Source organism: Ambystoma mexicanum, chromosome 4p, assembly GCF_040938575.1.
Source record: "Ambystoma mexicanum isolate Mex_15411 chromosome 4p, UKY_AmexF1_1, whole genome shotgun sequence".
NCBI lineage: Eukaryota > Metazoa > Chordata > Amphibia > Caudata > Ambystomatidae > Ambystoma > Ambystoma mexicanum.
In genome coordinates this window covers 186,502,926-186,527,262 of record NC_090927.1, presented here as the reverse complement: position 1 = coordinate 186,527,262, position 24,337 = coordinate 186,502,926, and the positions used below count along the sequence as shown (strand labels likewise).

Here is a 24,337-nt window from a genome sequence, read left to right as displayed (position 1 = left end):
GAAGTAGTTCATGGCTACTGGTGATGTTGGATAGTCAGAAGTTGCTTTGAGCATCTGCTTATCACATTTTTCATTTCAGATCCAGAATAGATAACGCCAAGACATCTGGAACCTCAAGTGTTGAAAAGCTGCTATACTACTGGAGGACCCGCGAGGCTGGCAAGCAATGGGACTGTTAAGTAGTAGGCTCGAGCCGGAAAGCAGGTGTAAACCAAAATGCCCTTTAGTATGGTTTTTCGAAGTTACACATTGCCTGTGCAAAATAACAAAACACAAAGTTCCCAGACAAAATGTCCCAATCTTCTCGTCTTCTGCTCCGTGTTCCGAGGTGCAGGTGGGACGTGAGTACGGAATACGAGACGTGCGGCGAAATACATTGTCACAATCCAGCATCTTCAGGGGGCGATCTTGGGTACATCGATGTACAGGTTGGTGAGGTGGCCAGTTGAGTGGCAAGTGATTTGGGTCAGGTCCCGGCATCGAGCAGTAGCTCTGGGCCTAGCAAGTGATGGGTGCAGCTAGGGCACGATGCAGCGTCAAGCAGGTTGAAGTGCAAGCAAGAGTTTGGATTGGACCAGAGGAGCGCAAAAGCCAACATTGGTGTCTTCCCTCTTGTTCAAGGTGCAATGAAAACGGAGTGGCGGCAGAACATGGAGCTTCAGCTGGTCTGGTCCCCTGGCTGCTGCGAGGCCCATCGAGAGGGACCCGAGGACATAATTCTGTTCAGGAAAAACAGAGGGGTGTCTGGGAAACTCTCTGCCAGCACAAACAGAGCCCATTGACTTGTTCTTGGGTGGATGTCCCCTGGGAGAGTCTCAACCAAGTCTTTAGCTCACTGTCCCTTTCACAGAGAAGAAATATCCCTGCATATCAGTCTTTGTCCTGCCCAGGGGCAGTCCAGCACCACAATGCTAGGCAATTCTCCTCTGAACAAGAGTACCACAGCAACCCCATACACATATTTCAGCCTAGTTGGGCATCATCAGTGAGGTGAAGCTGTGCCTCTCTAAAAGCAGTGAGCAATGGATCCACGTCTGGATTCCCCTGGCAACTTTGGGTGAGACCCAAAGTTACTTGGTATGCAAAACAGAGGGGTGTCTGGGAAACTCTTTACCAGCACGAACACAGCTCATTGACTTGTTCTTGGATGGATGTCCCCTGGGAGAGTCTCAACCAATCTTCAGCTCACTGTTCTTTTCATAGTGAAGACATTCCCCGCATATCAGTCTTTGTCCTGCCCAGGGGCAGCCCAGCACCGAAATGCTAGGCAATTCTCCTCTGAACAAGAGTACCACGGCAACCCCATACACGTGTTTCAGCCTAGTTGGGCATCATCAGTGAGGTGAAGCTGTGCTAAAGACTTGGTAGACTCTCTACCAGCGGTTATTCACCAAAGAACAGGTCATTGGGCTGTGTTCGTGCTGGTAGAGAGATTACCAGACCCCGCTTTGTTTTGCATAATTATGTTCAGGGTCTGCTCTGCCAGCTTTAGGAGATTCCGGTGCAGAGTGGCAGGTCCACAACAAAGGTTCAGTCCCAATGTGCCGTGGGAGTGTGCAGGGAGCCGATCTTTCTATTACCTAGGATGGCTCCTTCTTCACCTTAGATTGAGGGCTTTGGAAAGTGCAACCTTCCCCACGGAAGTCCAGTGAGTTCTTCTTAGATGTAGTTCCAGAGTGAATCTTTAGAATGTCTTAAGAGGATCTGCTGAAGGGGTGGGAGACCTCTTCTTTTAAAGGCAAACGTCCCCAGGTGATTGGACTAAAGCTGGCCTGCCTTAGTTGGTCCAATCCCAGCTCTTGAATGGAGTGGACCATGCCCTTCTCATGTCACACCCAAAGTACTGAGCACCAGAGGAAGTGGGAGGGACAGGAAGGAGGGAGAGAGAGAGAGAGAGAGAGAGAGAGAGAGAGAGAGAGAGAAAGAGAGAGAGAGAGACAAAGAGAAACAAAATGGCGGAAGTCTCCTTCCACTGACCACAGCACTCCTGCCTATCATAATCCCACCCCCTTCCCACTGAGAACAAAGACCTTGAGATGCAACACCCTGGTGTGAGGCTACTCCTTTTGTAAGGGTGTGTTCCCTGGGCCCAGCACGCTGCCTGCTGCATGGCTGTCTCGTGCAGAGGGTGTTACCTACCCTCGCATAGATCAAAGAGGTGGCCCTTCCCTCAATGTCCTGTCCTGGCATTTGGAAGTCCACACATCACTTTCCACAGCAGAGCTGACTCACAGGGGCTGCCATGTGCGATAGCAATTCCTTGATTTTAGAAATTGCCCTACCACCATCATGGGTTATTTATGATCATCGTAGTTTTGGTACAGGGAGGGTGGCATATCTTAAATTCCGCCCCTGCAATGCAGGGATTTGGCTGTTGCTGCAGCTGTCAATTGGGCATCTTGTGACCTTTGTGCCACGCGTAGAGAAGAAGAAGCAGATCAGGCTACTGATATGGAAGGGCAAAAGTACACTATGCTTTTTGCCTGGACTTGACAGAAAACAGTCTGGTTGGCAGGGCTTTGCACTCTTGCAAGATGGCAATTACTCACTCCCGTTTTCTGAACAGCCAGAGTGCTGCTGGCCAGCACCCCCGTTCCTTCCCCGCTTCACCTTCCCTTCCCTGCTACCCCTCACCTTTTATCACTTGTGTAGTTTCCTACGCAGGTAGTAAGAGAAATAAAAAAAAAAAAGAAAAACATATCTTTCAGTGCTGCATGGCGTTATAGTCTTCATTTTCTTTGTTGATGACGTGACTGTCATCAACACGGAAAACGGACTTGGAAACAAAGGCCCATGTGCAGCACCAAAAGGTAAAATTCTCTAATTTTTCTTTTTCTTTTTAAATGAAACACCATTAGCACCTGCGTAGAAGACTAGACAAGTGCTAATGGACATAATGATGAGGAACCCGGGCCGCACTGGGTGGTAACATCCGGGTACGTTGTTAAAGACCCTTGCTTCAAATCAGGCCTATTAACTCGGGCCCCTGGCTGTTACCAGTCGGGTACCTTATCATTATGGCCATAACAACAACACCTTGAGAACTACAATCAACAGAGGTGAAAAGGGGCCTGCTTCAATTTGACTGTGCAGGGGGAGATGTTGCAGATGTGGCACTCAAAAGTGTAGCCAGTGAATCTGATTAAGCATAGGGAGCTTTGATATTCCAGCAGCTGGTTGCAGGAACTTTGTTTTGGCATTGAGCGCATTGCCTGACTTGCTTGCTTTGAAATGTAATTTCCTGATGACCCTTGTTGTAGTTGTTGGCAGAACCTGTTCCAGATCTAAAATCTCTTTTGCCTGCCTTTAACGCTTTTCCTGGCAGCTCCTTTGCTCGCTGCCTGCATCTTTCTTGCTCCCTGCCTGCAGTACCTTTGCTCCCTGCATGCTGTTCTTGATATCAGTCCGTAGTTTCCTTGATTCTAGATCATACTTCTGCTCGCAGTGCCCAGATTCCAGATCACAGTTTCCAGTTAGCCTTTCCAGTCCACAGAACTTTGTTCTTAGTCTGCAGTACACCTACTAATGCTCTTGCTCCCCATTTTCGCCTTGAGCCTTTAATTGGCCTTCCTGTTCTTTTCCTGGGTTTCATTCTTCCTTTCTTATCTTCTTGACTTCTCAACGGCATTTGACACCGTAGATCACTCTCTCCTCTTGACTTCGCTCTCCTCTTTTGTTCTTAAGGGTCCTGTTCTATCCTGGTTTAGGTCATATCTTTCTAATCAGATCTTCTCTATCTCATGGGTGGGTAAAACCTCCTCACCTTTCCCTCTTGTTCATGGGGTTCCTCAAGGGTCATTTATAGGCCCTTTCCTTTTTTCATTATATACTTCACAACTCGCGGTTATTATCTCTTCCTTAGGTCTTCGTCATCACTTGTATGCGGATGATACTCAACTCTTTCTGTCTTTCTCTTCATTTACTCCTGAAATTCACTACACTGGCACTGCTTTTCTTACTGCTATTAAATCATGGAGATCCTCTCACTTTATCACTCTTAACGCAGTGAAGACTGAGGTTCTGTTCTTCCCGACTAACATTGTTCCTCCCCATCCTTCACCCCTGTTCATATCCTTCCCTCCCTCTAATCTTCCCATCTCCACTACTGCTCATAATCTCGGTCTCCACTTTTATTCTAAACTTTGCTTTTCCCATCCAATTTCCCTCCCTTCCCGTTCATGTTTTCCACCTTCATAATATTCGTAAGGCTCGTCCTTTCCTCACATCTACAACTCTTACTGTTCCACTACTCTCTTTGGCCTCCCAATTTCTCATCTGGCCCAACTAAAATCAGTCTTTAACTTCTCCATTCGTTTCTGTCCCATCAATTGTGCCAGGTTTGTTAAAAGTGCGATGGTTCCTGCTTCAGGAGGCAGTGACTCTTCTGTTCTCGGTGGCCCCATACATGGACCCATGCATGCTATGGTCTTGCAAGTATTTTTTATTTGTTCATGCCTTAGGGTCCAGATATAGAAGTGCACACCTGCTGCTCCACCCATGAGCATTCATAGTGAGGCATCCCAATAGTTACTTGCCAGATTCAAGTTTCCCCATTCCATGTAAGAGCAGGATATTCACCCCTGTTTTTTTCCTTGATTTATGGGACTTCAGTCCAGAATTTAAAAAGAGAAAAGCTAAATTGCGAGTTCCATAATGCAAAGAATACAATTACGCCTGGATGGCACACTCACACAAGGAATGGGGAAGAACGAGTGCTGCATCCTGCTCAGAAGGAGAATGGTTCTGCTCACATTGCGGAAAAAACCCTTCTGCCATTCTGTGTACACCCCAAGTGGGAAACAAAGGTGTGTGCCTCAACTGCATTCCATGACGTTTCCTTTTGTTGGTAATCTCTACATTTAGCCTACCCTTTCAAGTGTGCAATATACTATTCCGTACTGTTTGTCTCTTCTCATGCCACTGAAACAAACAAATGTAGTGAAATGTGCTACATTCTGGGAACTGTAGTGAAATTGAAAAGCGTTCAATGTATGAGAAAGAAAGTAATAAAGTGGAACCATGCTGCATTCTGGGTATTAGAGCTTACCACATAGTAGTTCTGAAAAAGGGAAACCTACTTTACTATGGAAAGGTGGAAGGAACTAGACAGGAAAGGCCCCGAGACATGTTTGGAGAATGGGATTCAATAGCCTTCTTTAAAAGACTAGTGTAGATGAGCAAACAAATACGTCATTGTTAACTCCGCCCCCTCACCTCCAACTTGTTGGAGCGACAGTGAAAGAGTTGCATGTATGAGGACACCAAGCATTGTCCCAATGCTGCATCGAGTGTAGGAGAAACATTATGCACTCAGACATCCGTATCGAATGTACTCGTGTACTGAGACAGACGGATGCCGACATACCGCAATGAACATTGAAGAACTGTAAAGAAAAACCTAACAGTTGCAGAGTGATGTCTTGGGAGTAAAGGCAAATGGATGCACTGAAACGATCTATGAATATTAAAAAGAATAAAAGATGTAACTGAAGCAACAAGAGAAACATGTAATTAAGTCTGAAGACCTCCTAAGTATCAAAGAAACAAGTGAGAAGATGGCAAAGTAAATGTATATATGTGGAAACGCTAGGTAGAGGGGACATATTGAAGCTTGCTGCAATATAACCTATAATGTGACTAAAGCGGCCATGGGGAAAACGTTGGACGTCAGACTCGTATTGAATCAAACCGAGCTATCTCAGAAACAGAGTAAGGCTGCAGAGATGGGAGATGTTGGAAAAACAGCTTTGCGTGAAGGATGGAGAGGAGCCTCTTGGCTTGGGATCAGGGATGTCAATCAAGGAATAATTGCAAGGCATGAAGGGAACCAAAAGCATAAACCATGGACATGACATAGTCATCTTAGATTAGCATCTAGCACAATTAAATCAAATTGCAGTAAATAAGAGGTCGGAATAGACACATTTGTGGTCTCCTCGCACGTGACTCGGAGGGTGAAAACAAGGGCATTCATTAAGCTTTGGATGTAGGTAAGGGTGTACCCACACTCCCTCAAAGATCCCAGTTCAAGAAACAGGCTGCAAGGTCAACTACAAAGGAGAAACTTTGGCTAAGGGCCTGAACGATGAGAGGTGATGGACTAATTGGAGCAAGTGGGTAGTAGTCTGATGTTGTTCTGTGCACCTGGGTTTCATTTTGCTTACGTGCTGCTAAGAGCCAAAAGTCCAAGGTTGGGAGAGAATGCCAACAAATCATGAGTCCATGTAGCAACCTGCTATACAAAGTTGCACAGACCAATCCGCTACTGTATTCTGTTATAATCAGTATTAAAAGTAGTTAGCAGTACTTCAAGGCGTGCCTACAGGATAAGGGGCAGCCAATTAAGTTATTAACACTTATTATAGGTACAGATGTTCCCTTAACCAACCCCTCCCTTAAATAGGTTTTAAGTTTGCTACGTAGGATGGCGTCATAGCTGATGCATATTGAGGTATAAAGCCTTTCTGTAATTAAAATAGTGTGCAAGTGTGTTCTACTGCTTGTGGTTCGCCAGATTGCCCTATTTATTTTGAACTGACAATAAAGTAATACTTTGCCATATTCTTTGGGTCTGTCCGGTTATTTGAGTCTGGGGTCATTTTGTTATGGTAATTCCATTCTACACATAATAAACGCTTCAAGGTGCTATTGCACACCAGGAACCCGACAAAGCCTGAGAACTCGGAACAAAGCCATCACCTAGAGGAAGAGGTCCTTTTCCCATTCCTCATGACAAGTGCCAAGGACAAAGAAAGCTCAGAGTCCCTGTGCTGGCCGCTCAAAGACAAGAAGACAGCACACCAGATGGTGCCAAGAAGTGATGCAGCCCAAAAGCATGAGGAATGGGAGAATGAGAGCCCATGGAGGAAAACCAGAAATAAGTCAAACATGTTTCTAGCACAACCCTTTGAAAACAGGGGTAAAGCTTTCAAGGTGTCAGCTACCAGCCAGTCATAAAAAGTCCATTGCCAAATCAATTCTAAACATACAGACAGCACATCATTTCTCACTCGCCAATGAATGGCTTAGATTGTATATTTTGCACTCTGGAGAAAGAACCGCTTTAGAATCTTTATTAATACTCGCTAGAGGTGGTGTGGGGGCTGTGGCAGCCTTCCTGACAATGAGGAGGCTCGTAACGGGGAAATTACATCGCAATTCCCCCGCTCCGAGCCTCTCCAGAGCTGGAGGCTGCCATCTTTCCCGGCTGGGGATTCAGGTAAGTGCTCGGCTTCCCTCCCCAGATCCCACCCGCCTTCCCTGCTCTTTGGCTTCTCTTTGGGAGCAGATGCGCTGGAAACACTTCTGTCTCCAGCGTATCCGCTTCCAACCTGCGACAGGCCACCATGGAAAGGAAGAAGGGACTACAGGTAGTCCCTTCTTCCTTTCTATGGCAGCCATTTCTTTTGCTTACTTTTTTTCAAATTTTTGAATGGCCACCATGGAAAAGGAGAAGGGACTACCTGTAGTCCCATCTCCCTTTCCATTGTGGCCATTTTGTTAGTTTACTTTTTTTAAATCATTTTCAATAGCTGCCATGGAAAGGGAAAACAGACTTAGTTTTTACTTTCCCCAGCCGCCATTTTCTTTTTTTTGTTTCTTCCTTTCCGAAACGGTTTCGTAAAGGAAGAAAGAAGCTCTTAGGGTACTAATAGCAATAATCCCCTCGCTTGGTGTGGGGGGTATTAACGAGTCAGGGAATGCCTCAGGGCCTTTGTTATGGCCCTCGCTACACTTGGGCCTGTAACTATAGGCCCCGGGGCACTACCTGACTAGTTAATGGTCCCCCCGGCTCGGAGATTATTGCTTAAATGAAGAGACTCGAAATCTAGAAGGAGAGTAAAGATCCTGGCAACTACTCAAAATAAATATTTTAACAAAATTATCTTAATTATATCTATGCAGTCTATTTGACTATAATTAATCACATTCCGCAACTCGGGCAAAGGTTGAGGAGGAAGATGGGTACTTCTGCACGAAGGTTGAAGATGCCATTAGTTCTAACTTGTAGTTGGGAAATGGAGACCCTAAAGGACACGCGATATATGAAGTGACATTAGGCCTTCAAATGAGAGCCATTCCATCATTCTTACCAATTAAAGCACACACGTTTCCAAGACAACAGATACTCTGTAGATGCTGTAAGTCACATTTTCCATAACTTCCAACCCTTCAGCAGGCTCCCTTATGAATTCTCAGTAGTAGAAATCGCATACTCCCACAGGCCGCCCTCCCTAGGGCCCCACTTGTTGAAGAACGCAATTAGCGTGCCTTGTTGTGCTCGCAGATTGCCTTTAATTTCTCTCACATTAGCAGTGGCTTTCGCCACTTAAATGCCTGCAGTTCTCTGGTGCGCATCGCCCATATTTTTAGGGGACGCGACTAAACCTTCTGTAGTGACTCATTTCAAACTCTGTTCATTGCTTCCAACAAGATCCTACACTAGAGTATTCTCCGACAAGTGAAGCTCTTCCTGATGGTGCACTGACCGTTCCCAGAGATGTGGTCTCAAGATAATTCTCGCTTAGGACTACAGGCTTTATCAAAGGTCAAATTCTGGATGCATTCTAGAATCTTGAAATTTGACCATTCCAAAAAATACCAAAAAAAGTGATGGATGGAATACTTAGACTTGTTCATAACCACTGGGAATTCCTTTGGGCAGTTTCCATTCTATTGGTTTTATCTCGTCTCGTTCTTAACAGTTGCGGATTGACCATCTGCTGGTTAGTCTTAGTCATGCCACCAATGGGAGAAGTCTAGCCCATATGTCAAAGCCACACACAGTCTGCATAGGTATCCAACACAAGGCGTCCCACATGCCTTCAGTTAAAGCTTGCCATCCATCACTTTAACGTTGCTAAGTCACTCTATGTGGCAAGAGTATGTATGCCCAGACATGTGTCCTGAGATCATGGTAGGTACCTCTAGTCTCAAGCGACACCTTGCTAATGATGCCCAGTGTGTCATGTCTGGGATTGTCTATGGTCCCCTGCGCAAGGCATGCAACCCATCAGTTTTGTTGATCCCAGCTGGCGTAGCACCAAGGCTGATTTGCATATGCTCCCCCCTTCTGCAGGCTAAAACGCGCTGGTAAAGAAAGCTGCCCAGAGCATGTGCTATTTCTCAGTCAGACAGCTGAAATCGAAAAACTCTGGCAGACAATATAAAGGACACAAGCCTGATTGTAGAAGAAGTCATGGCAAGGATATTAAGTTTTAAACTTTTATGTCATGGTTATTGTTTTGTCAACCGACACGTGTTTCGACCACTCTGGGTCTTTATCAAGGCTAATGTTCCTTAAATTGTTTCCACGTTTTTAGGTTCCGGGGGCACAGTTTCTTGTCGTCGCCCACGGGTGGCCCCTTGTGAGGACGATCTGTTCCTTGGAGCGTATTTGCTCCTTTCGGTGAAAACACTGAAAGGAACCCGAATATCAAAAAAATGTAAAATATCAATTGTCTTTAATGATTCTAAGTGCAAGGTAAACAGGACAAATACAATTTCTAGTGAAGACACGAGGTGTGGGCAACACCTCAACCACCGGCAACCTTGCAGCTCAAGCCAAAACTGAAAGCAACTAAGAAACACTCCCAGGAAAGCGCAAGTCGAGACTAAGCCTAGTGCCCAATCTATACTAATTGTGGTTCTGCCTTTCCTGCCTGGATGCCCTGCCTGTAACCTTCTGCGTATCCCCTCTCCATGCCCTTACAAGTCTATTCTCCCTATTGTATCCACATTATTTAAGAAATATTACCAGAGGGGGGGGGGGCATTACTGGTAAGGTAATGCCACGAGGCAGCAGTTAGAAGCATGGGCGAAGCTAGGGCTTTAAGGTGAGCCCCGGGGTATTACCTTACCAGTAATGGCCCCCCTTCCTCGTGTTATATTGCTATTAGTACCCTAGAACAAGTGCATTTTTCTCGAGTTGAGAAATGGCGTGTTAACCGTTTCTCAACTCAAGAAACAAATCCACGAAAAAAATGGCCACCATGGATTGGGGAGAAGGGAACTACAGGCAGTCCCTGCTCTCTTTACATGGCAGCCATTCGGGAGTTGGAGATGCGCCGGGAACACTACGGTTCCCAGTGCCACCGAGGGACAAGGAAGGACACGGTAAGTGGGGAGGGGGTTGGGGACCCTAAATATGTGTAAAGGGGGTGGGGTAAAGGATGGGGACGCAGGAGTGCACTTACCCGATTTCCAGCAGGCGAAGATGGCAGTCTCCGCTCCGTCGAGGCTCGGAACGGGGTCTATATGTGTGGTAAAGACCCTATTCTGAGCCTCCTCATTGGCTGGGAGGCTGCCACAACCCCCTTGCCGGGTACTAATCTAATTCATCTTATTACTGTATACCCTTGTTTTACATTGTTCTGATGCTTCACAGCTAGGGATGCACTATACAAAAACCAACAAATGCAGCAGCACGTGCGCATCAGTGTTCTGCCCAGAGAGTGTGATGTGCACCTCTGAATTGGTCCAAGTAACAGGCTCTGCACAGTTTTCCCCCTATGCTAACATCTACCTTGCCCTCAAACCACACTTGAACTGGGCAGCTCTGGAATATTGTAACTAGAGTTGTCTTTACTGAAGATATTGCTTCGAAAATGCAAGTGCAAAATGCAGCATACAATACAATAGCTCTACCCAACAAATGAAACAGGCTTCAGCATCGAGTCTCTCCTTTGAGTTACAACTGCACAATCTCCTATTTTTCTTCACTTGTTTCCTTCGTTGGCGTAAGCCTTCCCTCAACATCTGTGGTTTAAGGCTTTGATCATGCAGTGGAACTTGTCAAAGCTACACTTGTGTGTGACCCCTAGTCGGCCATGCACAACTCAATGTAGGCGTATTTATAGAGTTATCAGATGACACACGACAAATTGCGGATGGTACACTCAATTACACAACCCCTTCCGTATTCTAAAAACCAGAGGCCCATTCCAAAGAACTGGGCACAGCTGGACTCTGGTCCTATGTTATAACACCTGGAGGCTGCTGTGATTGAGTGTGGAAGATGGCCAAATACTGATGTTATTTTATACGATTCGGGTTTGTGCCATGCACTTCTATCTTTTTTGTGGCCTCCAGTAGCTCTGGTGGATCGGGAAGAGAGAGGGTGAATTTGGTTAGTTGGGAGAGGGGGAAAGAGCAAGACTGCAGTGCTTTGTGTGGATGGTGAAGATCGGAAGGACCCGGAGAGGTACATGCATGAAGGCATTCTAGGTGTGATGTCAGGATCATTATGGGCTATGTGTCCAGAGAGGGAACCGTATGTTTGCCGTCTGGGCACGCGTTGGCCGGGGGGCTGTGTGTGCCTGTGTGTGTTAGATGTGTACATTTGTGCTGCTTGGAGTCTGGGAAGAGGACCTTTGAAAAGCCATGTACAGGTGGCTAGTTTGAATGGGTGGTCTGGCAGATTTACCATATTGGATGCAAGTACATGACGTCACTGTTGGTTGCATTATGGTGAGAAGTGTTAAGCTTCTTCATGTTTGGTTCTGGGTAATGCCATGTGTTCTGATTTTGATATTAAAGAAGAAGGAAGGAGGTTTTCTCTTTCAGTTTTAGAAGTGCCAAAAATGTTGATGTGTTTTAGCCATGGGCAGTGGTGGCTGGTGAATTTCTTAGTTTGAGGGGATTCAATATTTCCCCAAAATCTGCAAGAGCGACAGAGTGCAGCGTGTGAGTCCGAATCAACAAAGGGCCATTTGAGAGAACATTTTTGGAAGAATGGATTACAATGGAACACGTTCTGTGAAAAGTTGGGTACAAATCCAACCAGCTTGCAATCAAATCTACAGGGTAAATCGTGGAAAAGTCGAATAGATGCAAATGTCTTGCCCCCACAGTATATGCTAGTAGAAAAAATATTTTCACACTGTTTGTGCCAATAGATTTCCATTCAGGTTGCACCAATAAATGCCAGTATTCACACATAACATCATACATGTTTTCTATGTGCATAATGCCAGTATCCCCTCATAAGAACATACTCCTGTTGGCTTGGCAAATTCCATGCCAAAATAAAAAAAAAAGGTCCAAACTGGCTTCACCAATGTAGGCCAGTCTAGGCACGTATTGACGATTGCTTTACCATTGATGGCCAGTAAATAAATGCCTTGGCATAGTAAGAAATCATAGCTAGACTGGCTGCACCAAAATATGACAGTCTAGCCATAGAATAACACTTCTCAAGCTTACTTTTCAAAGATGTCCAGAGAAAAATGCTATGTCATAGTAAGAAAACATGCTCTTGCTGACTGGGTGCACTGTGTGCAGCCAGCAAAAACATGTTTTCTTACCTTAATATTGCCCTACGCCAATGCCCTCTCCAAGCCCCAGCCTACACGTACGTACACACACACACCCACACAATAAAAGGTCTCTCTCGCTCACACATATATACACTCGCACACAGCATTTCTCTGAGCCTGCCGCAATGGTGCTCGTTGGCCCAGGCTTTCCCCCCCCTTCCTCCATGCGTCATCATATTGGAAGAAGAGGGTCAGGGGTCAGGTGACGCCCTTTACCTATCCTTCCTACCTATTATTGTATCAGGCAGAAGGCAGGTTCAGCATTCTGACCCCGCTGCCAACCTGAGACTGAGGGAGGGGTTAAAACACCTTCAGGATGCTTAAAACGCCAGATTTTCCAGCGCCCCAAAGCATACTGAAGGCTGTGGCATCACACATGGCCTCTGAAATTCCTTTCAGAGCATGACTTGAGTGAAGACATGGGCATGTGACTGTTTAGATTCTTTGTAAATGCAATGCAATTGCATTATTATGAAACTGGTTAAAATATCTGTATCCATAATGCAAATATATATTTTTTTGCTCTGGCTCTGCACCCCTGTTCCTGAATACCACATAACTATGAGAGTAACTGTAAACTTTATAAGACCTACTTGAGTTCAAGGTCTGGTGGCTAGCATCTCTCATACGTATTAAAGCCACATCAAATTGACAGAACACGTGTCAGCCATATGAGCTCAGCTAAGCTGTGGAAGGGTTATGTATATTCCGATCAGACTGGCTGTCCCTAACAAATGTCAGGGCAAGAGACTGGATGCTGGACCTCTCCTTTGATCCTTTGTTTGGTCTAGTAACACTCCTCTCCAGCAGTATAGCCTCCTAGCAGCAAAGACAACTTGCCTCAACCATAGGGATTGGACCCCTAATGCAGGTTTGCTTTAGTCCAATCACCTGTGGACTTTTGCCTTTAAAAGAAGAGGTCTCCCACTCCTTCTTGGAGTCACTTTGGAACAAACATCTGAGGAATAATTCATTGGCCCTCTGTTGGGGGAGTTTGCTTTCCAAAGCCCTCTGCCCGTGAGATGAAGACCGTGCCCAAGGCAGAGGCAAGCTCCATTCCCTACCCATCCCCAGGGCACATTGGGAGGAAACCTGCTGCTGGGACAAGACCTACATCTTTGCCAGTCGGACTGCTGTCCAGGACCTCAGTGGTGAATGACTCTTGAAAGTGTGCACCAGCCTCCCTTGCATTTAGAGGCCAGGAACAAGGACTGCACTTATCTCTGAGACCCCAGTGTGAGATTCACAGCACCTGAGAGCCAAGACAGCCCGAAATTCTGTCAGCATGAGCCATGATTTGAGCATGTTTGACTTTGTTGTAACCAACCGTTCCCTCCAGAGGTGCCTCTGGCACTCGACCCATCTTCGAGCTGCTTTCTCGCTCACTCGAATTAGTTTGCTGCCACACTGCACCAGCTGAGCGCATCATTGCCTAGGTTTGAATTTGAAGCCATAGTTGCATCTGCCACATTTGAACCACCTTTTTGAACCACCAGCATCTTTGCTGCCAACCTTCATCACCAGTCAAACGTACCCTGGTGGCCTTATCAAACAGTTAACATTGAAAGCCGCATCGGGCTGTCGACTTGAATTGCACATCCGGTCACCAGCATCTTTGCTGTCGAACAGACCATGGTGGCACTCATGGTCGACACTTCCTTGAGCACCTCATTGAACCAGCTTCATAGAACAGCGGGTCCACTCTCCAGTATCTTCGCAGATGAACCGGCCATCGGACCAACAATAGTGGCCCTCACGATCTGCCCTTCTTCAATCATCGCTTCGAACCGCAACCAACTTCAGCTCAACCCCGGTTCGACACTGCTCCCCGTCTGGAACACTGCAACTGCTGCAGTCAAACTGCTTTCAACTGCCAAACAGCACATAGAAGCCTGATTTGCGGTTGTCCAACTGCCAAGACCAGCAAAAGGTACTATTGACTGGAAACTGCCACCTTGGTGCATCATTGTGCCCTAGAGATTGGCTAGGTAACCATTCAACTGTTTTGCACAAGAACATATCTGAAATGGGTGTGGTTATTTATTACCTTCTCCCCCTATTCAATTACTCAGAGTGCTGCATCTTGCTATGTTTGTATATATTGTCTATTCTTTCTACAGGGGTGGTTTTGTGTAGTTGTTTTCTATTTAGTTATTAATGCAGATGGTGTGTTCAATTGTGTATATATTTATATATACCCTTGATGGGACATTCCCTTTATTTATTCTGTTGCCGTTAAACTTTATCAAACTTTGCAGTTTCGGCTGCTACTGGATCAGATTAATACTCCCCAACACCTCACCTTGAGATTATAGCCTTCCTTCGGCATACGTTACCACAAAAGGCGAAAGAGGTATATCTCTTAACTGTGTCTGTTTTACCTTTATGATTGTCATCACTCTTGATTTGTAGAAGCGTGAAGGTTGAGTAGGTGGTTAAGCCTCTACTCATCATTGTAGTCCTACAGGGCAGAAATCAATGTGGTTACATGTCTTTATATTGAAACACTTTATGAAGAATGATTATATATCGAAACTTTTATAATCAAACATTTTATGAAGAATGTACTTTTTTGGGGGATGTCCCACCCAAACCCTGTTTCCCTCCCCTAAAAACCCACCCCAACCCTTTCCCCATAAGATTTAACCCTTTAACCCGCACCTATGTGCATTCTTCATAACATTTTTCATTATAAAATATTTGTTATAAAGACTGCATACAATCAATTCGTCACAATGTCAGATCTTGCATTGGAGTAATTCTGCTTCTTGACCTTGAAGGGCTCTGTGAGCGATGCACAGGGACTTCAAGTGGATTTTTCTTTTTTAACTGGCAGCAGTGCAGTGCTTTAAGAGCTGGTGTTGCGTTCGCTCTTGTTGAGTCTGGGTACTAGTCTAGACACTGCGTTTTGGATCTGTATTCGTTTTTTGTGAGCTAGTCTGACATACCTGGATAAATGCTGTTGGCTTAATTGATTCTTGAGAGAACCAGCAAAATGATGGCCAATGTTCTGTGTATGAAAGTGAGCTCGGGCATAATCAGTCTGATAAGCGTAGATGATAGAAGAACTTTTTGACTATTGCGTTGACTTGGCGTTTGAGCATGAGGTTGATGTCCATTAGCATGCCGGAATTTGTGACCACTTTAGTAGCTGGCCTAGGGTAGTAGCCCATTTCCGGGGCCATGCTACAGGTGTTTCAGAAGTGGAGTGGCATGAGGCAAGAATATCATTATTTCTGTTTTGTATGGATTGATTTTTAGCAGAGTTGCTGTGTGTGGTGCTGGAGTCTTGCTCACCGGTCATTTGAATTGATTGTTGTCCGCATAGTTGTAACAGGTATGCCCTTTTTTAAATAATCTCGATCCTGGAGGAACTATGCAAGCTATAGCCTGTGGGTTGTAGCTGAAAAGCGGGAAGCCACATGATTTCCGCCCTGTTTATTGGGGAGGATCTCATCGATTGTAAAGGGATTCTATGGAGTCCAGATTCTCCAAGTCGTCTGATTGATGTACTGTTGGCTTGTTTGGGGGGACAGCACGTATGCATGTGGTTATGACCTGGTTGAGGGAGGGAGTTTGGCTGGGGCAAGAGTTCAATTTAAGGCGGCCTTAAAGACGCTTCAGGGGAGGCATGAGATAGACCTTGCCATGTAAGTGATATGGCTGTGACTCCCGAGGTCCGACAGGAGGCGAGACTAGAGGGTCGGTACATATGGCAAGCAGTGAGCATTAGGTTCTCCAAGAGGGTGTGGGGTTGATGTATTGGAAAACATTTTGGATAAAATTACTAATGTATAGAGGTTCACTATCTAGGTTCACCATGCAAACTATGCTATGTGCATTGATGTGTGGGGGCGTGGGGATACTCCGACCCTCACCACTGCTCTTCACTTTAATTCACTCCTCTTCATACTAGCAAACTCCACACAACTCTGCCTTCATACAGGTTGACATCAAACATATCTCAGTGCTTACTACTCAAGCCTGAGTACTGCTATGAATTCAATCCACTTAAACTCTTGCACACACATGTAAACTCACCCAAACAGGCATCCACCAAACTATCCATGCATTCACTCACCTACACACAGCTGTTAAAATGGCCTGCTAGACAAGTTTCCTATTTTTTACGAAAGAAAATGTAAGTCCATAACCAGCATCTGGAGCTCGAATCAAGTCCTGCATTGAGTTCAGGGGGTTCAGGGAGTTTGGGGGGGTGGGTGGGGCTTTGGGTGCAGCTGTGTCCTATTCTGAGAGATTCAGCTGCAGTACTGGATACAACTCTGGGGTCGGGGGGGGGGAGGGGGACTTCATCTAAAAATAGTACTCATTTATAGTGCACTGCCTCTGTCCACCAAAAGAGTACTCATATACGCAGCACATGCAAAGCCCTTCCTTGACAAATACTGCATGCCAAAGAAGTGCTGGGCCCCTTCACCAAACAAATACCACGCTCACAGCAAGTGCATTGACCCTCTTCACCAAACACAAATAGGCTCACAGCAGGTGCATAACTCCACCATAACGTAAAAATAACCTCAAACGAATTGCAATACCCCGCCTTCACCATAAAAATAACGCACTCAAACGAGTACATGGTCTTTCTTCGCGCGCGCACAGACACACATTCAAGCTAGGGCTGTACCGAATAGCATATTTAGTATTCGGCCGAATACCGAATAGTTTGCCAACTATTCGACCGAAGCCGAATATGAAGCCAAATAGTTGCTTTATTTAATAAATCATGTTCCAAACTTCAAAAAACACACTTATTAAACAAACAAATAAAGCACCATTTTAAATGCATTCTATACTTTTATTTCTCTTCATTGTAATTAATGTATCATCTTTATTTAAAGTAAAAAAGGCAGAAATAAAACAGATTTAACCAAAATGAAGGGGCCAAAAGTACAGAAGATTGTTGCATATTCAGTGCCAGTTAAAGTAGTAGGCTTCACAAATGCAAAAGGACTGCCTTTGTGAATCAGATGCATTGCATTCGCTATCCAGTTGATAAGTCGATGCAGTCGAGTTTCGAAACTTCTTTGCAGCTCACATAGAAATATATAAAATGGTTCATGTCGACTCATGCATGCCACAAGTCAAGAGGAAATCTGAAATGCGTGAACTCCAAAAAGCATATAATGTTTTCAACCAATGACACCTATGTTAACACCGTACCCAATTCACCTTCGCTGAGTGGTATATTATACATTGTACTAATCCTAAATGCCTTGTAATGTTATCACTTGTTTGTACCATACGTTTTTTTTAATGATATTTTGTTTAAACAATTACATTTATTTTATGTATACTGCAGGATGATTTCATAACCTTCGCAGTACCTTGAAATGCCAATAGAGTCTCTATCTTATTGTATAATACGGATCTTACCACCCGGAAATAGATAGAGACAGCACTTAGTTATTAGCTCCACGAGTGCAATCCGGGGTTACTTTCCTATATCCTTCACACTAACATTGAAGCACATTGTCCTCTTACGCATGTAACACTAACACTGGCGCACATTCTATTTTCATTGCAAAGCACAATGCAGCATTAAAGCGCATTCCTCAACCAAATATGGTGCACTGTAATGCTACAACGCATTCTCTTTAATGCATTGTATGCTCCAAGAATAACTCACACGCCTCTCCCACACACAGCACAATCTAACATTAGAAAAAGTTGTCCATCCATGCATAGGACACTGCAACATTTTTCTCCAGTAGGCGGCAAAATAAAATTATAGCATTCATGTCACACCATAACATAGCACATTCCCCTCCCACGCATGGCACGCTGTAACATAGCACACTCCTCTCCCACACATGGCAGACTAACATTATGGCACATTGTCCTTCCATAAATGACATGCTGTAACGCCCCCCCCCCCCCCCCCCCCTTGTATGGCACACTTCGATTCCAGTGGCAAAAGGTCTTCTAAGCTCCCAGCAGATCTTTCTTCCAGGGCCTGCCTCACATACAAGGCAACGACAAGCAAAGTTTCCTCCTCACTGGCGGAAACTCTGGAGGTCTCTGCAGCACCAGAAGCGACAGCATCACCCGGCTAGAATCTAAGAGATGCAAGAAGGAAAGAACCAGAAATCGGGCCTTGTGCTGCTCACCCAGGAATAATGTACCAAAGCGCATCCAATTGGCTTCATTCCTACTACTCTTTCGTTTGGAACTGAAGGCCTCGCACTTCAAGAAACAACTTGCAGCACATCACTTTTATCGCTCACTCCCTCCCATCCATTGTTTATTAGAAGGGGTTGAAAGCACAATCTATAAGCTGATACTATTTTCATGGAAAGTGAAGACGTGAGAAAGGACACACAGCTTGTGAGTGTTTTTTGGTTATTTACCCAGGAAATGATGGGCATTCCTACCTGTATCGGTCTCTTTCCCCTTCCAAAACACATCCCCATCAGCATCACCGAATATAGCGTTGGGCTTTCTTAACAGCCTTCTGAAAGACAATGGCTTAATGGCAGCTAAATACCAGCTCCTGGTTTGATAAAGCCGGACCAACAAGCTATGCCTTCCGCCACTTCATTTATAAGCACTATGCATGCCCTTGCTTCCGTTCAACGCACCGAATACCCGTTAAGATAATAGTTTTGCCTCTTGTAAGTGCATTAGATAGGCATTTCTCAGGCACCACCATAATATGCCCAGATACTGGCACCATTTACCAGCTGTTGTCATCTTGTGACAAGGTAGAGCCATTATGGCAGTGCTTGGAAAATGCGGATCCCATGCCTGCACAAAAAACAAAACAGTTGGCTTTGTCAATGTTTGCTTGTAACATGCTTTGCTGAATGCTTGGTTTGTGCAGTACAATTCCCACATACACAGTGGACAATGAGCGATAGCAGGATATTCCTCTCAAAATGATCTCTATAAAAAAAAAAATACATGAAGTTTAGACTCATTAATGCACAACATAGAATCGGTTGTAACACAGAAATACACACATGGGAGATGAAAGTAGTGTTCTGCCCTGATGAAGGCTGTGGGAGTGAGAGCATTCTCTACTAGCTCATGAGGCCGAAACACATCTGTGTCGACACATTTTGAAAAGAGCAGTGTAAATGTGTATACACTGCACAAGTCATGTAACAAGACAGATTACATTAAGAGAACCCCTTACACAGTAGGAAGGGAGGTAGAAGCTGCAGACAGATAAGCTATGATAAATAAACAATAAGAAATATGTGTAGGAAGGGAGGTAGCTGCAGACAGATAAGCTATGATAAATGAACACTAAGAAATAAATGTCATGTTCAGCACTTTACTCCTGTGTCTATGGAAATGTGTGTAAGAACTGTATGTTAGAATGTCCTGTGTGAATTTTTTTTAATGATTTTTGATAAATACACTGGATGTAATAAAACAAGAATTGTATATGGAAAATGTTAAGGGGTTCTAGGTCTATCCCATATCGTCCCGATCATTGTGTTATACATGTGTTGGTACCTGGGAAGGTCAGGAAAAAAGCAAGGTGTCCCCGAATTGCATTTCCTTTATGCATCCCCTACATTACTTGCAGTAACCTCGTTAGAGCTCTAGAGTAGTGCAGAGTCCTTCATTCATACGAAATGTGCTTGAGGTGCAGAAGGGGCAGAGACCAGACAGGCAAGGATTTTTAAAAGGAAGGCCGGTGACATGAAGTCATCTGGTTACTATACTTGTAGGACACTTTAAGAGGTAGTTTACACAGACAAAATGTGCAAGTACCCCCATCATCCCAGCTGATCGTCTTCAACAACGCGACATGAAGACGAAGAAGAAACTGGGCTTTTTCCACTCAATCCCACGCAGGGTCAAATTCTCCTATCGGAATAATGCACTCTTAGATTCTAGAAAATGCTCCTTCCATGATTCAGCCGTCAGCCAAGGCCCAGTAGAGTGGTGGCAACTTCATCTTCCATGCACAGGGCCCTCCCCAGTACCCTGAGAAAAAGCAGAACATGTGCCTCCCAGTGAGAGAATGGGAGTCACACAGGAGGGTGCATACAGTGGCAGGAGAGGAGCACCATGCGACCCTCTCACTATATGTGATGAAACAACGCGACTATGATGGACTTTCATTAGATGGAATAAGATTACAAAATATGCCCCCCCATCGGATTCCAGCAGATTCTCCAACATACGTTACTTTCCCTCAGCACAACTCAATCTTCCACCACATTCCACCGTGCGACTGCCCCAGGGGACAATGCTCCCAGAAGGTCCCACGCTGCCGGCAGAACCATTAGAAGACCACTTCTTGCCTTGCCAGTTTGGGCACTGGATCTACGCTTCCCTTACTTGGTCAGATTCTTCAAGGGTTGGATGCCTCAAGGGGTTGTCGCTGGGTCCTAGAGCCTTTCCTATAAGCAGTATGGCCACATGCCAGATGGAAAGGCGCCACTGCTGATGGAGGCCCCAGTATATTATGAGTTGGTGACGGTATAAACCCATCAATGGAATCTCCGATGACAAACTTGGTGGCCAAGCCAAGGCCTGAGGTTTGGTGAACACTGATAGATAGACATTGTGCAGAAGCTTTCAAAGTACTAAATTGACACAGGTGTATTGATGGGATACAAAATTCAAACGTGCCGTGTCTGAAACTCTGCAATTGACCAAATCACTCAGTCCCTTTCCTCCCTCCACCGGTTTCCATTTCCCAAAGTATGGCGCTTCTGTCTGGTCTAAAGAGCGTTCCAGCAACAAGGACCCACAGGCTAAGCCACAAGACCAACCACTACTCTCATACTGCAACCATTGGCTGACCTGGCTTATGCAGTTATCCCCCCTCACTATGCACCGTCTCTCTCCTTGTCTCTACCCACTGGAAAGCTCTCCATCGAACCATCTGAGACATTGACGACCAGGTGGAGTTCCTTCGGATCAAAATGATGCGCCAATGTAGCGTTTAACATCCCCCAATATTCTGCACTCTTGGCCACACTCCACGAGACCACTCTTAAGCGGTTTGGTATGCAATACAAGTCTCAAAATACATACATTAATTCATACAAAAAATAGAAACAAAACATAACAAGTGATAAATATGCATTCTTACCTGTCTTAGCAGGGCTACTCCATTGAGCGAGTCCTGCTGCTGTTGAGCGATGGTGACCCCAAGGACCAGAGTGTGAATCCCACATGACACTGCCGTGATCAGCACGATGGGCGTCAGGCGCAAGGGAAGCGTGATGAAGAAGGAGAAGACGAAGAAGGCCTGCCAGCCCACCGTGTCGCTTGCCTCGTGGAAATTGGCAAAGTTCAGCCCCAGGTAGGAGAAGATTTGGGCCGCAATCAAAATCCAGAGGAGATAGGGCACAAACTTGCGCGAGATGCGGTCGGGCAGGAGTCCATACTTGCATAGGATGAAGAGCAGCAGGTGGGCCAGCAGCCCAACGCTGGCCACCAGGGTGGAGGCGAGCTTGTCGTTGGTGTACACCACTGCGCACATGATGATGACGTAGCAGTCAAAGAGCGCGGCGAAAACCACCAGCACCAAGAGCGTCTCATGGCGCTGCCGTCGGAAATACGTCTGGTAAAGATTCTCCAGGGACTCTGGGGCAAAGGTCAGCCTCATGAAACGGGGCAGGCAGAGGCAGCATCCAGAGTTTCTCACAGTCACCTCATGGTTCCTGCCTACCCCATGGTCCGGGCCAGAGGGTAGGCTCACTGAATACTCGGCTGAGTACTCAGCCGAGTATTCTGGCTCTGAAAAGGCTCGGTTTCTAGGCATTCTGCCTGCTGGTGAGCTCGCTATTACCCCGGGGAAGAAAAGCCGCTCTCTCAGGGCCTACACCTCTGCATCAATTTACAAAAGGGGTGTAGGCCGCACTGACCCCCAGAAAGGCCACCCTCCAGGAAGGACTTCTCTGTCATCCCTCAACTACAGCTGTAGGACTTCATGGTCACCGGCCCACTGATAGACACAGAACCAGAAATTGGGATTGCAAAAGCAATGCCAAAAGACACCCGCTTTAAAACCAAATAGCCACCATGTAGCTTAGACCAGCATTCCCTCTGCGGGTACCATGCACATGCCGTCTCTAGCAGGCCTCTCCATTGCTGCGCCACCTTCAGCTCCTAAATGCTATCTTTAGCTCAAAAGCTCAATTAGATGGCCTAGTGCGTCATGAGCATTTCTCAGAAATAAGTCATTTAAAAAATGTTTTTAAAAACGTGCTGCTTTTTTAAACTAATTAATCAAACGCACAGTGAACAGTTGTATTCAGAGAAACGACTGCACTGGGTGTGAAAGGAGGCACAATTATTTTTGGAAAGGTTGTGTGTTGTTTTCACCACATGCCAGGGGTGCGCTGTTTGCTTTGACCGAAATTCGGTAGAGCTCCAACGCCACACAACTATTGCGGCTTCCCTGACAACCTTTGGGCGAAAAGAAAATAAAGAAAAAAATAAAAATAAGCAAATGAACCGACTTGTACATTTATGGCAGCCCATGCTCCCAGTGCCGACCTAGCGTTACTGGCCTGCGTGTCATGCTGTGTGGGGCTGAGGAGGATGAAATCAGGAGCGTTGAGCCTTTGACAGGTCCAGGTATCCCCCCTTCCCCACCGCCCCCCAGGCGAAGCAAGAACGGCGAGGGACGTTGGATATCCGTGGCAGGAGATTTATTCCAGGAACGTGGAGTTAAGGGCGACGCGCGGCTTCCCCATCGCTCCCACGGGCCACTTCCTGCCCATCCTTTGGATCGCACCCCCACGGTCTTCACTCCCCTCTGCTTCACGCATCCGTTGCGGTCCCGCTGGATTCACAGCTGTCAGCCTCTCAGCCAGCCTTTCAGCACGTAGCCTTCTCCGTCCAGCGGTCAGTCACCCGCCAGCAATGATCAGACTCCTCCAGCAGCCACCGTCTCCCGGCAGTCAGCATCCTCCAGCAGCCATGGTCCCCTAGCGTCGAGGCTGCTTCCGCAGTCAGCCTTCCCTGCTCCAGCTGTGGGGCCCCCCTTCAGCAGTCGGTTCCCACCAGCAACCTGTCTCCTCGTGCACTGTGAGCCTCTGCTAGCAGTCTGCCCGCCTCTGCAGCCTCCACCCTCCCCTGTCAGCCTCCAGCAGCAGGCTGCTGCCTCTCTCCTCCAGCTGTCTCCAAAATATTGGTGCTCTCCCTCCAGCCAGGGTATAAAAAAAAAAAAAAAACAGGGAAAGACACGCGGTTCCACCAATGGGAGCAAGGCTAGAGGTTCCTAATAGATTGCAAACCAAACATGTCCCAGCCCCAGTGCATATCTCAGCAGAAAATCGGTGTCTGCTCCGGCCACCCGCCTGCTGATGTGACTGCGCTGCTCGCCCCCTCCCCTGCCGCTCCGATTCCCAGGACCCGCCTGGTGATGAAATAGACGTGAAGCGCCGTCTCTCTCTCTCTCTCTGCCTCTGCACGCAGGCCGGCACCGCACACCGGCGCAGGCGGGGTGGAGGCTGGCGAGGGCCGCGGCGCAGGTGCGCCGAGGAGGGGGCTGCGCCTGCGTCCCCGTGCACACCACACACCCACGTACGGCGTGCCACCACCAGCGCCTGCCCAGCCCTCTCTCCCCGGGAATTCCCGTCTCCAGGGCTGAGAGAAGCAGTGTGTGGAGGAGCCGCTCATGCAGAGGGCCCACGGCCCTGTTGGCGTGCTTACAGATTGATTACAATGACGTTATAGGCGGTAGGAGGGGGCGAAACACCTAAAATCAAAACGCACGTGGATGGTGGGTGCTCCAGGTGAGCGCTAAGCATGGCAGCCAGCGAGATGTCGGCAGTGGGTCCCTCCAGTCGGCGTGCGTCACCCGCTGTCTTCTTTCCGCCGGCTTTCCGCAGCCCCTGCGGCATGTGGTCCCTCGCTCGTCAATATCCCACCCCCGCCCCTCCATCCCTGCTACGAATGTCACCTGACCTTTGATCTGTTCGGCCGTGGAAGAGGATGAGGTGGAGTGGGGGTTCTGCGAGACAGCTTTCCACCCTAGGGGTTTGATTTACAAAAATGCTTTCCATGGGAAAGTCCCATGGAGA

At 46.6% G+C, this 24,337-nt stretch overlaps 1 protein-coding gene across 1 annotated transcript in view; it reads right to left on the bottom strand.

Moving 5' to 3' along the window:
- ADCY3 (adenylate cyclase 3) overlaps positions 1-24,126 on the bottom strand; it is an 851,194-nt gene extending 827,068 nt beyond the window's left edge. Inside the window, exon 1 of the mRNA XM_069605674.1 lies at positions 21,394-24,126. Within this exon, the coding sequence (XP_069461775.1) occupies positions 21,394-22,068 (675 nt within the window). The 5' untranslated portion in view covers positions 22,069-24,126. The remainder of the gene's footprint in view (positions 1-21,393) is intronic.
- Between the last annotated feature and the right edge of the window lie 211 nt (positions 24,127-24,337).